This window comes from Hetaerina americana, unplaced genomic scaffold (assembly GCF_022747635.1).
Source record: "Hetaerina americana unplaced genomic scaffold, ioHetAmer1.1.p SCAF_14, whole genome shotgun sequence".
Lineage (NCBI taxonomy): Eukaryota > Metazoa > Arthropoda > Insecta > Odonata > Calopterygidae > Hetaerina > Hetaerina americana.
Genome location: NW_027286514.1, coordinates 13325989 through 13338701, shown reverse-complemented (window position 1 = coordinate 13338701; position 12713 = coordinate 13325989). Strand labels below are relative to the sequence as shown.

At 36.3% G+C, this 12713-nt stretch overlaps 2 protein-coding genes across 3 annotated transcripts in view; both read left to right on the top strand.

Annotated features, from left to right (window-relative positions):
- The window catches only part of PrBP (Prenyl-binding protein), a 53321-nt gene extending 51683 nt beyond the window's left edge, over nucleotides 1-1638 (top strand). The window contains exons 1-5 of one of the 2 annotated variants that reach the window (XM_071583544.1): nucleotides 3-212; nucleotides 300-362; nucleotides 449-584; nucleotides 660-781; nucleotides 916-1638. In XM_071583544.1, coding sequence (XP_071439645.1) covers nucleotides 172-212; nucleotides 300-362; nucleotides 449-584; nucleotides 660-781; nucleotides 916-997 — 444 coding nt within the window. In that variant the 5' untranslated portion in view covers nucleotides 3-171 and the 3' untranslated portion in view covers nucleotides 998-1638. Of the gene's footprint in view, nucleotides 1-2; nucleotides 213-299; nucleotides 363-448; nucleotides 585-659; nucleotides 782-915 lie in introns of those variants that run through there. The other variant, XM_071583545.1, reaches the window with a different exon arrangement.
- Nucleotides 1639-7293: 5655 nt separating this feature from the next.
- Nucleotides 7294-12713, top strand: part of LOC139686405 (uncharacterized) — a 64288-nt gene continuing 58868 nt past the window's right edge. The window contains exons 1-3 of the mRNA XM_071583598.1: nucleotides 7294-7718; nucleotides 8366-8607; nucleotides 8685-9022. Coding sequence (XP_071439699.1) covers nucleotides 8524-8607; nucleotides 8685-9022 — 422 coding nt within the window. The 5' untranslated portion in view covers nucleotides 7294-7718; nucleotides 8366-8523. The remainder of the gene's footprint in view (nucleotides 7719-8365; nucleotides 8608-8684; nucleotides 9023-12713) is intronic.

Sequence of the window (12713 nt, the reverse complement as noted above, 5' to 3'; positions counted from 1 at the left end):
ATTGCGAAAGTCGTTATTGATGTATCGTGCGTTTGACTCGAAGTCAATAATTTCGCTTGTATTCATTCAATATGTTTGATTATATGAGATCGGAATGCATTCATTTGATTTTATTATTTGCTACTTTTGATTAGTTAAATTGCGGTGTTTATCTTCGAACTTGAACAAAAAATGCCTTCTCGAAGTGAAGATATTCTCAAAGGCTTCGTTGTGTATCCTTTTATCGATGAAATATGTTTAAATTGTTTGATTGTTTCGTAGTTTGCATTGGGTTAATTATTGCCTTAACTGCGTCTTAGTAATTGGATGAACTTACGAGATGTAGATACTGGTAAAATCTTATGGTACGGCAACGAGGATCTGTAAGTATTTCTATGTATGTACATTATAACTGTGAATGAAATACTGCCATTTCAATCATTTTTTATGCGTTGAATTTTTATGGTAGATCAATCCCTGACGTTGAGCATGAAGCCAAAGTACCCAAGAAAATTTTAAAATGTCGAGCCGTTTCAAGGGAAATAAATTTTTCATCGGTGGAACCAATGGAGAAATTCCGATTGGAGCAGAAAGTTCTCTTTAAGGTATAGTGGACCTATGATATCTTGCGCAATTTTTGTTTTAGCGTGGCTCTTAATGATGTACTTTTTCATCCTTAGGGTCGTTGCTTAGAGGAGTGGTTTTTCGAATTTGGATTTGTAATACCTAACTCGACTAATACTTGGCAGTCACTTATAGAAGCCGCTCCAGAATCACAAATGATGCCTGCTAATGTCTTGAAGTGAGTGTCTGAGAGATTTCGCAACAATTGGATTTCATTTTGCTTATGTGTTTTCATTTGAATTGGTGATACAATATGATTCTAACGTTATGGCTTTTCCAATTTGTAATTAAGTGTTATTATTTTTTCCACAGTGGAAACGTGGTTATAGAAACCAAGTTTTACGATGATGATCTCTTGGTGTCCACTTCGAATGTCCGCTTGTATTATGTGTAGTGTCGATTTGCCTATCACATATTGCCCTGTTTACTTCTGCACTGTGTGCATACCGATTTGGGTTAAAATGAAACCGCAACTTTCCTTGAGAGCACTTTATAAACTGTTGCTTTTACATATTTCACGTAAAGGGCTTTTCCAGGAAGGTACGGAGTTTGTTTATAGATATTTATGATAATTTTTTCATTGTTTTGGAATTTCATATGATTTCATGTTCATAAGAGTGGTTGCTAATTTACTACTTAGGAATGAATCACCAGACATTTTATCATATGATTTGTTTATTGCATTTTCATTTTTTATAAAAATGTCGTGAGATTTTTAAAATCTTGAACTGTTTACATTCGTTTTACTATGTGTTAAATATCGTTTTTACCTTCTATTACAAATGTTACAGATGGTATTGTCATCAGGATTGTAGGAAAAACAATCAACAAAGGGACCAATTTAATGCCGGTGTCAATCAAGCTTTAATATTACATTCATTTAAAATACAGGTCATGACTGCACATTAATGAGGGACTATGTCTTCTCACATTTTAGGTATTGAACGATCACTGGGGAGTTGTATTTAGATGCAATTTAATCAATAGTTGCACTATGTACTTCATATAGTTGAAAATAAATGGATGTTGCATAACCATGACATTTCCTTGTCGTCAAAGATTTGATCTTTACAATATGTCTCCATTTTTTAAGTTATGCCTCAGTACTAGTACTAGTTTTGAGGGGAGGCGACCGACAGCTAAGGTCATTTGCGCCATAGGGGATGGATAGGAAAGGATGAAGGGTGGAGAGAAACCCGGCGTCGGCATTAGCCTACTCTTTACGAAAGGCGCCAAGGGGTCCACAGTTTAACGTCCCATCCGACGGACGGCGTACTCACTCAAAGTGCCCTCCACAAAGCACCTCTAGTAGGGATCGAGATACCTCTGAAAAATATTCAACACCGCCGGGATTTGAACCCGCGCCCTCAGGGTGGGAAGCCAGTACGTTAGCCCCCGCACCATCTCGATCCCCCTATGCCTCAGTTTGTGTAGTAATATTTGCTGACACTTTTCGAAAGACTATTCATATAACCACAGTTACCAATCCAATGACTGGTTTGACAGGTGAGGATAGAGCTCACCTTGTACTAAGTCCAATTGCATGTGAAATTCGCATATCTGGGTATAGAGGGGCACTTCCTCTCCCTGTACTGCCTACGGTTTCCCAGGAAGATCTGGACCCATAAATTTACTGCTTGGTTGAATTTGAGGGTTCCCAAAGACCACCCACAGGTTAATATGGGTCATCTGGTCGGTAGTTCAATGCACTCCTCACTGAACAACCATGTCCCAGACTATTTATTAATTAATTAATGATTTATTTCGAAAGTGATCAGATATTTAAGAATAGTATACTTCAATATTTCTGTGCATGTTAACAGACACTGTAAATGGAGACTCCTGGTGGCAATTTTATATTCATGTGTAGGCAGTGCCATTGATGTGTATATGTAGAAGTAGCAAAATTTTTTCCTTTTTCTTTGTCCCACAGATTACTCTTGGTTGTGTTTAGTAAGTTAGGAAATATTTTGACCAATTTGATCTATTAAAATGCAGACTTTTCATGCATGCCAGTGGATGGCTCTGTTGAAAGCTTCTGGCACTGCATCTCCTGCAGTTCTTTCAATTTGATATAATTATAACGAGCACCAATTAATTTTAAGTGAAAAATTTGTTTGACAGAGGTCACTCTAAGTAGGCACGATGTTTTCTTGTTGAAGGGAGTCCCTTGTAGAAACTAGTTGCTACCATTTGAAATTAACCATTAAATTTGCTTCTGCTTGGGATAAGATTGCTTACTTGAATAATAAATGAACCACTATCATCCAGGACATAGGAAGGCTATGTGACTGGGATAGATTACATAAACCGAAGTAATTGATAGAGAACTTATTTTTACCTTGAGATGGTTAGGGCCAAAATAATGAGCTTGTATGGGAGTTATCATGGTGAAATTTTTCTTCATCATTGCTTTTATATTTGTGACAAAGATTTTAAAAGTGAATAAAAATTATCAGGGTGGGAGTTTGGGCCAATCAATTTTAAGGTAAGTCAACCCATAGCACCACCCTTGCTCTGAAAATTAAATAACTGTATTCCACCATTCTGGAAGCATTTAGGTTTGAATGAGACGAGTGTCTTAGTTGTGTGTATGTGATGTACTCTACCCATAAAAAATTTTTATTTATATAATTAATACTGTGCGATTATATTATCAGCAATATATTTTGATAAATGATCAATGACCTCCTCAGTAATGAACTCTTCAATCAATCAATTTATTTTTGTCCTAGAATTTGTTGCACAAATACAGGACACTTCAAAGAAAATATACAGCTGCAAATTATAGTTGTAGATATTCGTCGACAGAGTAAAACATATGCTTTAAGAGAGATACGCAAATTTTTTCCTAATAGTATTCCTCTTCATGTCAGGTAACATATTAAAAATAATGAGGCCCACATTTTTAGGTCCAAGTGCTGCATTTTCAGTTCTTACAAATGATTGGTCCCTTCAGTCCCTGATGGTATTTTACATAGGTTGAACAAATGGAGTGTTTTGAAAGGTGATGAGTACAGCAGAAAATCCCGAAGAAATTATAACAAAACCACAAAGTGCTCTAAAACTGTTCAATGGAAGATACTAACTTGTACCCATAATTGGATTTTAAGGAAAGCCTTCCCTGAACCTCCATGGGTAGATTGCAATTTTTAAGATTTCACATTGATTCCCTTGAAGGTGAAGCTAGAATTGGTATTGGCCAGGTAATAGTACTTAAGGGTCTGTAAAGGTGTTGTACTCACCTGGAACGTTTTCCTAAATATATTCTTTCTTGTTAGGTGTCCAATGTCAAATTTTGCAATGATGGGAGAAAGGTAAGTCAGGCAGCATCTCCTTCTCTAATTAGTTCTGCTGCATTTAAAGTGATTTATAAACTTATTCACAATAAATTCTCCCCTTAGATAAAAATGTTAGTGATGGATTTCAAGGATCACTTATAATAATTGGTTGCCCCTGCACTGTGCTTAAATAGCACATTACTATGAATATCACTTGTGTGCCTGCACCATCAGCGCAGCTGTTATAAGTGGTCGGGGACCAATTAATGGGCTTGTGCTGTTTAGTCCACACTTATTAAAAAAATGTATTAATTCCTCACAAGCAAAATTATTTGTGCATCCTCCATTAACTTTGTCGAAAGTTAAAATTTACAAAGAAATTGTTTTGGTTATCTCAAAAATATGTGAATTATTTTCTTTTTCTGGCAGATTTTGAAATACGTATTCCCATTTAATTTAATGAGTTTGCTTACAGTGCATCTTCAATATGGTGTAAATATTACACATTTTGTGAGAGTTCCTTTTTGTTTATTATTCAAACAGTAAAATCCAGATTGTAGCATTAAAGTAGTATTCGTTCATTTATTGTAAATTTGTCAGTACTTCAATTAGCTCAGTGAATATCCCGCCCATTCAGTTTAGATTTTATGTACTTCAACTTCCTCAGGTTGTGCAGTAATAGAGATTTGATTTCCCATTATCCCCCTCCTGACCTCATTGTTTTGTGATGGTACCTGTTCATGAGCTAACAAATATTGGTATCAATCCTTAAAAACTCAAGGTTTCCATAGAATACCTCCTGGAGGGAAATTTTCATTGACTTACCATTGCTCTGTTGGGAGAAACATTCTGAAACCAGGAGGCCCTCTTATTTAATGGTGTTTTTTGGTTCCTATAAGACATGTTTGCCACAAGTATGGGACACGTCAAAGTGTCTGATCGTATTCTTAGCAGGCATCACAGAGTGGATGTTAAAGAGTCAGCATATATCTCAGAATAAAAATATAAGAAAATGTGGACATTAAAATCAAAAACAGGAGTCTGGAGTGGTGACAAGAGTATTTTTGTAGAATTATACCTAGAGAAAGGGACATGAATTCATCTACAGTATAGCATTGATGATCACAAAGGAATTGATGGAGTTAAGATTTAAATAATCATTCAGTATATCTCTCTACCTGTGCCAGTAAATACTTCAGTCAACCCCATGAACTTTTGTTTCCTTTGCGAATGTTACATTAACACACTATATGTTCTTAATTTTTTTATGGCATCATTTCTTAGGTTCTCATTTTGTAATAGCTTGACAGAAAGCTGTCTAGTAAAAATTGATAGAATATCCATTTAAAAAGCATAAGTTTCTAGGAATTTATGCTAGTTCCAATATACTATCAGTTTGTGGATTTGCAACAAAAGTTGAACTCATTATGCTCCCATTAGGAAAACCAAGATAAACAATGGGAATAGGAATCTTGTTTTAACTTTATTATGATGAATTTTATTTCGAAGTGTTTTATAGCATTATGTTTTCGACATCTTCCCTCCTATTAATTATTGTATCTAAAATTCAGAAAATAATAGAATTATGGCCAAGGCCATAATTCTATAATTTTTTGGGGAATAATGGCCTCGCAATAGTTTACCTTCTCAACCAATTTCCTGTTCATGCTATCTCTTTTATCTTGTGTAAGAGCTAATATCAGGAGATTTTTCTTTAAATAAGACGAACGTTCTCTTTTGACAGGAGCTCATAATTATTTGCATAATGCGTCTGTTAGAACAAACTGGCTGAAATAGGGAACTCTTGATATGAATAAATGTTTGCAAAACAGACCTACTAATTTTTCAAATTCTAAGAACATTTATTCTTTTAAGGCTCAATTGAAAACTATTAACTCAAAAAAATGTTTTATTCCATTGAAGATTTTTGGGTTACTTAGTTATACTTGGAGTATCTTGTGTGCCTTAAACAGCTAATATTTATGACATGGCATGCTTTATGATCCCACTGTATTTTGATCTCGTGGACAAACTTAAGTATATCTCGGTCTTTACCTAAAACATTTGGAGACCACTTTAGTGCCATAGTTTCATTCTGTAGAATGGCTTGTTAACGCAGTGGACTTGTGTGTCTCTTACATTAATATCAACCTGTTCCCATTTCCTCATTTAAATCTTAAAATCCCGATTGGGTCACATGTCCTTAGCATTTATTCATATACAAGTATTAACAGTATTTAGGTAGCTCATCAGAGGTTTGGTGCCTTCAATAATTCAAGTATCAATGATTTTAAATGGGGATATGATTAATAATTGTTGGGAGATACTGTTCACAATTAATTGGTGTAGGCTTAAGAGCACAATTGAACTAACAGGAGTGTTCCAAATTGGTTGTTCATTTGAGGATTGTACGATAACATATTTTGGGGCCATGTCATACATGATTGGTAATGGAGTTAGAATAGGTTTCCGTAAGTCAAATTTGAATGCCTACCAGGAATTGGAGTATTTAAGCAAAAAATTGAGCAAATAGGGCCAAAATGACTTGTGTATATTTAAAAAGCTTTATTAATGAGTCAGCAAAAGTTTGTAGGATATAGTAAAAAAAAGCGTTTCTTATAAGGGCATCCATGTTGACAATTAGCCTTGATAAAAAGGAAGAATTTGTGGAAAGACATTCTTTGAGAAATATAGCATCTTAGCATTGTTAAATCTAGATTTTAGAGTCTTCATAGAAAGGTGATGGGTGTATATAAGTAGCTTAGAAATATCGATCTGGAGGGAGGAAAATGTGACAAAGTTTGGTAAAGAGAGGAAGTTATCTGGAGAAATTGGAATGTGGCAGAAAACGCTGGTGCAAATTGCCAAACTCCGACACAAGAATGTTTGAGGCAGTACCGAAGTGGAATAATAAGAATTAGAAAGTAATCCCGAACGATGCACTGACGTGAACGAAAAAATTAATGAAAAAAATATGACAATACAAACACATTTATGTGTTTTGCAGATGCCCTTTAAATTTTATTAATATGTGCTATCAGGAACGTCCAAATTTTACCTTCAATAATGATCTCCACTCAATAATGCCAATTTTATTCGTCATTAATTCCTAAAGGAGCCTTTAACAAGATGCTGGCCCGGGTATAGATACCCTATCAGTACGCCAATAATCGGGACAACAATTGAGGCAAAAAATGTTACCCTACAAATAGATTTCATTTTTGATAGTATAACAATGAATTCCTATATTATTTCATGATAGTACACTTATATGAGTAAATCGCATCAACTTTGTCTTAATCGTCCATGATTATTTGACGTTGCAGTAATTGTTCACAACATTGTACATGGAAAGTGCCGGCAGCTTTATCGAATCCTTAGTTAACCCTTTGTTTTTTTATTCGTAAATTCAGAATGTAGTTTGACAATTCAATGCGTTGTTTCTAATGAGGTCCCGAGTGAATTCTTAAATTTTTATTTCACATGGTCATACACGCTTAAGGAGTCATCCCTTTGAACTCACTCACATTCAGGTCATGCACGATGAACCCTTAATCACTATTGCGCCAGGCTCCCATCTGCTCGCTGATAGCGCCACGAGCCGTGACACAGTTTCGGAAATTCCAAACATGCGCGTTGTAAAGCATGAACGTAGAACTAGATTCACAGTTTTATATTAATAATGAGAAATCAGGATCTTTTTCGTGAAACATATCGTTAGGTTTCTGTGTATATTATCCATTTAGAAATGTGACTCGGTAAATAACAAAGTCGACGGAGCTGTTCTTCTTCCTCACACGGAAAGACAGGGCAGATATCAAGACCTACTTACAGGTAGAACAGATCAATGACTGAAGACTAATTTGCGGTTTACGTTAATCGTAATGGTTTAATGGTTCCTGTCAACTCTTCAAACAATATTTAAATCAATTGACCCTGTTACTATTTACGCGAGAAAGAATTACATGTTTTTGTGTTATATTTAGATCAGCTTGTTGATGAAAGAATAATAATAAATTGGGCGGTTTCATGAAATGCTACATGTGATGAATCCTATGCATTATAGAATCAGCAGCTGTCATTTTTTTGTAATATTTATTCATTTAAATGCTTTCGCCAATTGTTACGTTCTCGCAATGTAAAATGCTATTCTTGTAGTAAAATTAAAAATGGCATTTCTTTTGCAAAGCAGGATGTCATTGAAACGCTTATCTATTCATATAGATAATGAATTTAATTTAGTTATTTTGTTTACAAGGTTTGGGATCAGTAGCTCATTGCCTTTTAGATTTAACAGAATAGCTAACTTTAAATATTGCGGCAATTACTTGTAAAAATATTACGTATAAGTAATGCTTCTCATACAATGTTACCTTCATAGTGCATGCCAAATGACGCCACTATTAATATTACGTTAGTATTGATCGGAAGTAAAGACAATTCCACTTAACGTCTTAATTCGTTCTCTTCAATTTGTACAGTCATGCTGGTCTTCGTTGATATTTCGCTTACAAGTGCACGGTTGTTACGGAAGTGTGGCATTCCTCATGTCTGACTACAAGTGCCTCCATCACCAGCCCTTAATAGCCAGTCCGCTTAGAGGATATCACGCTAATTGTAGAGTTGTTATAGAAGAAAGATGATGCCTGGTGGGGGAGTTCCACCCCACCACCATCCCCATCAGCACCTTCAGCATCATCACCACCTCCTCCTCCTACTTTCAGTATGTTGTTTCAAGTCCCATGTAAGATTTTAATTTGATCCTGTAATTTTCTAATATTCTAACTTCTTATCATGAAGCAACAACAACAGCAGCAACAACAGCAGCAGCAGCAACAACAACAACAGCAGCAGCAGCAACAGGAGTCTGTAACTGTGGAGAGTGGTGGGGCTCCAGTTGGCTCTGGAGTTGCAGCTGAGGATGTTGGCAATGTAGGTGGTGGTGGTGGAGTAGCAGGGGGAGGTGTGAGTGGGAGTAACCCTCCTCCACCACCCCCACATCCTCGCAATCCATTGCTCTGTTACGTGTGTGACGACTATTACAAGGAACCCTGTCTCCTTGCGTGCTTTCACACCTTTTGTGCTCGTTGTCTTCGTGGCCGTGATATTGATAGCAAGATAACATGCCCTCTATGTGGGTGAGTATAGTTAGTATATTTTTATGCTTGCATAAGTCTAACTTGGTAAAATAGTGTTTGAGATGCATGATTGATATTGTGAATCTCTAGGAATGAATGGTGAGCTATTGATTGTTAGTGAGATGAATATTATGATATTCCAATGGAAAATGTAGCTGTCTCAAATTTACAGCTTCAATGCACTGTAGGAATTCCTCATTTTCATCTTTCTCAATCTACCTGTATGTTTTTTTAACTGTTCAAATAGATAATCCTTATTTTTCTTGTTTACCAAGTTAGTAGATTTGTTAACTCTCTCAAACTTTTCAGAACAGCATACTCTCATATCCACATTCCATAGTGTAATATTTACGATACTTTACTCTGATATTTTTGTATTAGATCATTTTTCCTGGCTACATTCAATTCATTGCTGAATATCCCTTTTAAGTTTTAATGTCTTGGGCAATTTATTTGTGATCCAAAGGATAGGCCCAGGATCAATTTCTGCGAGTGCCAGGATATTTTGCTTGCTTCATCTCCGTTAGTTTTTATGGGAAACACTTCATGCATGGAACATACATGTATAACCCTTTATGTGATAGCTTGACTATGCCCCTTGCATCTTAATTTCATCATGGCATCAGGATTTCTCACAATGCTTTCTCCTCTTTCTAAATTATATCTATCTGTAATGATAGAACCATTCTACATGGTGCAAATTACTTAAGTCGTCCCATATTTTCATCAGTAATAAATACTATTATCACTGTAGCAAACCAATCCTAAGTGAGTTGTTTCATGTTGAAAGTCTACAGTTTTAGTTAAATATGTATCAAAATTTTCTATGCTACTGCTGCCTCTTAGTTAATGTCCATTACAGTTTTGTTTATTTTTTTCATAATTGAATTTTTAAATCCACAATAATGTAAGGCAAACTGTCAAAACCATAGTGGTTTGGCAATAATCAAAATTTCAGTTTTCCTGGTGTAACAATTGTGGGTAATCTCTCTTACAGTACCTCTGGCCCAAAGAAATTGATTGACATTATAATTAATACCATTTGAAGTATCATATTGTAAATTAAATTATTTGGGAAATATTTTCTTATCAAAGACCTGTCTTTAAATGAACTATTGTGACTTACAGAATGAAGGATAATATAACCTGTTGTAGCCACATTGTCTTTTAATATTCTTGAATTACATTTTCCCCATGTTCATTGTGTAGCAGAATTGATAATGACAAATTTACTGGTCGCAAGATTGTATGTGAAAAATTCCAAAGAAACTGCGGGAGATGCCGCAACAGTAACTTTTAACGGAGTCATCCGCTAATGTGCATTTCAATGCAACAATTTCAGAGCGTAAAAATCATTCGCCTTGACTGGGACTCGAACCCAGATCCCTCAATATCCGGTCGAGTGCTTTAGCCACTTAAGCTACCGAGGCGTCCTCTTAAACTCTGAAATTTTGGGGCTTTTAAAGGAACTAGATGTTATGACGAAATACCGTACATACAATGTCACATGTATTCGTAGTCGTGCGCGAGGCGCCACTGTCCACGAGGTTAAAGCCAACTTTAAACACGTATGGTGTTTTCCCTTTGACAAATTCCAAAGAAACTGCGGGAGATGCCGCAACAGTAACTTTTAACGGAGTCATCCGCTAATGTGCATTTCAATGCAACAATTTCAGAGCGTAAAAATCATTCGCCTTGACTGGGACTCGAACCCAGATCCCTCAATATCCGGTCGAGTGCTTTAGCCACTTAAGCTACCGAGGCGTCCTCTTAAACTCTGAAATTTTGGGGCTTTTAAAGGAACTAGATGTTATGACGAAATACCGTACATACAATGTCACATGTATTCGTAGTCGTGCGCGAGGCGCACGACTTCAGTCAGACGACTTCAAAATTTCAGAGTTTAAGAGGACGCCTCGGTAGCTTAAGTGGCTAAAGCACTCGACCGGATATTGAGGGATCTGGGTTCGAGTCCCAGTCAAGGCGAATGATTTTTACGCTCTGAAATTGTTGCATTGAAATGCACATTAGCGGATGACTCCGTTAAAAGTTACTGTTGCGGCATCTCCCGCAGTTTCTTTGGAATTTGTCAAAGGGAAAACACCATACGTGTTTAAAGTTGGCTTTAACCTCGTGGACAGTGGCGCCTCGCGCACGACTACGAATACATGTGACATTGTATGTACGGTATTTCGTCATAACATCTAGTTCCTTTAAAAGCCCCAAAATTTCAGAGTTTAAGAGGACGCCTCGGTAGCTTAAGTGGCTAAAGCACTCGACCGGATATTGAGGGATCTGGGTTCGAGTCCCAGTCAAGGCGAATGATTTTTACGCTCTGAAATTGTTGCATTGAAATGCACATTAGCGGATGACTCCGTTAAAAGTTACTGTTGCGGCATCTCCCGCAGTTTCTTTGGAATTTGTCAAAGGGAAAACACCATACGTGTTTAAAGTTGGCTTTAACCTCGTGGACAGTGGCGCCTCGCGCACGACTACGAATACATGTGACATTGTATGTACGGTATTTCGTCATAACATCTAGTTCCTTTAAAAGCCCCAAAATTTCAGAGTTTAAGAGGACGCCTCGGTAGCTTAAGTGGCTAAAGCACTCGACCGGATATTGAGGGATCTGGGTTCGAGTCCCAGTCAAGGCGAATGATTTTTACGCTCTGAAATTGTTGCATTGTATGTGAATATGTATCTAGGACCCATCAAGAATTAATGAGAGTTCTTGCTCTAGAAGAAGGTGGATGTTTTGTAAATGAGGATGTTTATCATTGTGAATTGAGTCCACTAAGTGTTTTAATGCAATGCATTGTGAGGATTCAATGCTACCATGTTTTTTTTCCAAATGAATATTTTATAGAGTTTGCAAATATCTATTTTATTCCTTATGTGTTAAAATTGTTTACCTTAAGTTAAAAGAAGTGGTGCATTCAAAGTTTTTATTGTAAATGGCATTAACTTTAAAGGCAATCTTTCAAGCTTTGCCTGTTATCTGAAACATCTTCATACTAAGAATCTAAAATTGTGGTGTCTTGTTCATGTTCGCCACCTTTCTTTAATGTCTTTCAGAGTAATGACCCATATTTTTTGCTCACTATTCAAATCATTTGAGCATGACAATCGGGGTTGGCTGAAAACCATGGGGATCAAAGTTTCCATGAGGTCAGAGGTCTTAAATAATTTTTTCCGTGTTCAGTGTAAAAATGAAGGCAGATGATTCTTAACACATTCACAGATACCCTAAAATGTTTCCATATGTGAAAAGTAGATGCTTGGCAAAGTTGAGTCACCTATTGCCTCAGACGTGAGGTTTTCTTGGGTTAATAGGTGTGGATTTAAAATGTTTACACTCTCAAAACATAAATATCTGACAATGTCATTTGCTTGATCTTTCTGATTTTATACTTCTAATCATATCTGGCCATTGATTTTTACAGTTTCTTTCTCTCTTGCGAGAAGACTTATATGAAGAGCAACCACTCTGTTGTTTTGTTTACTGATTCAATCTAGCCTTCCCCAAGTCAATATCCAGGGAACCCAGTATATCCAAAGCCATTACTAATTTTGTTACTTCAGATCTTGAAGGCACTTTTTAGATAAGTCAATACTTAAATCTGAGTAAAATCAAAAATCAGTTGTCACCACAAAAAGTCTCAAAGAATGGACATTGACAGCTTCAAGTATA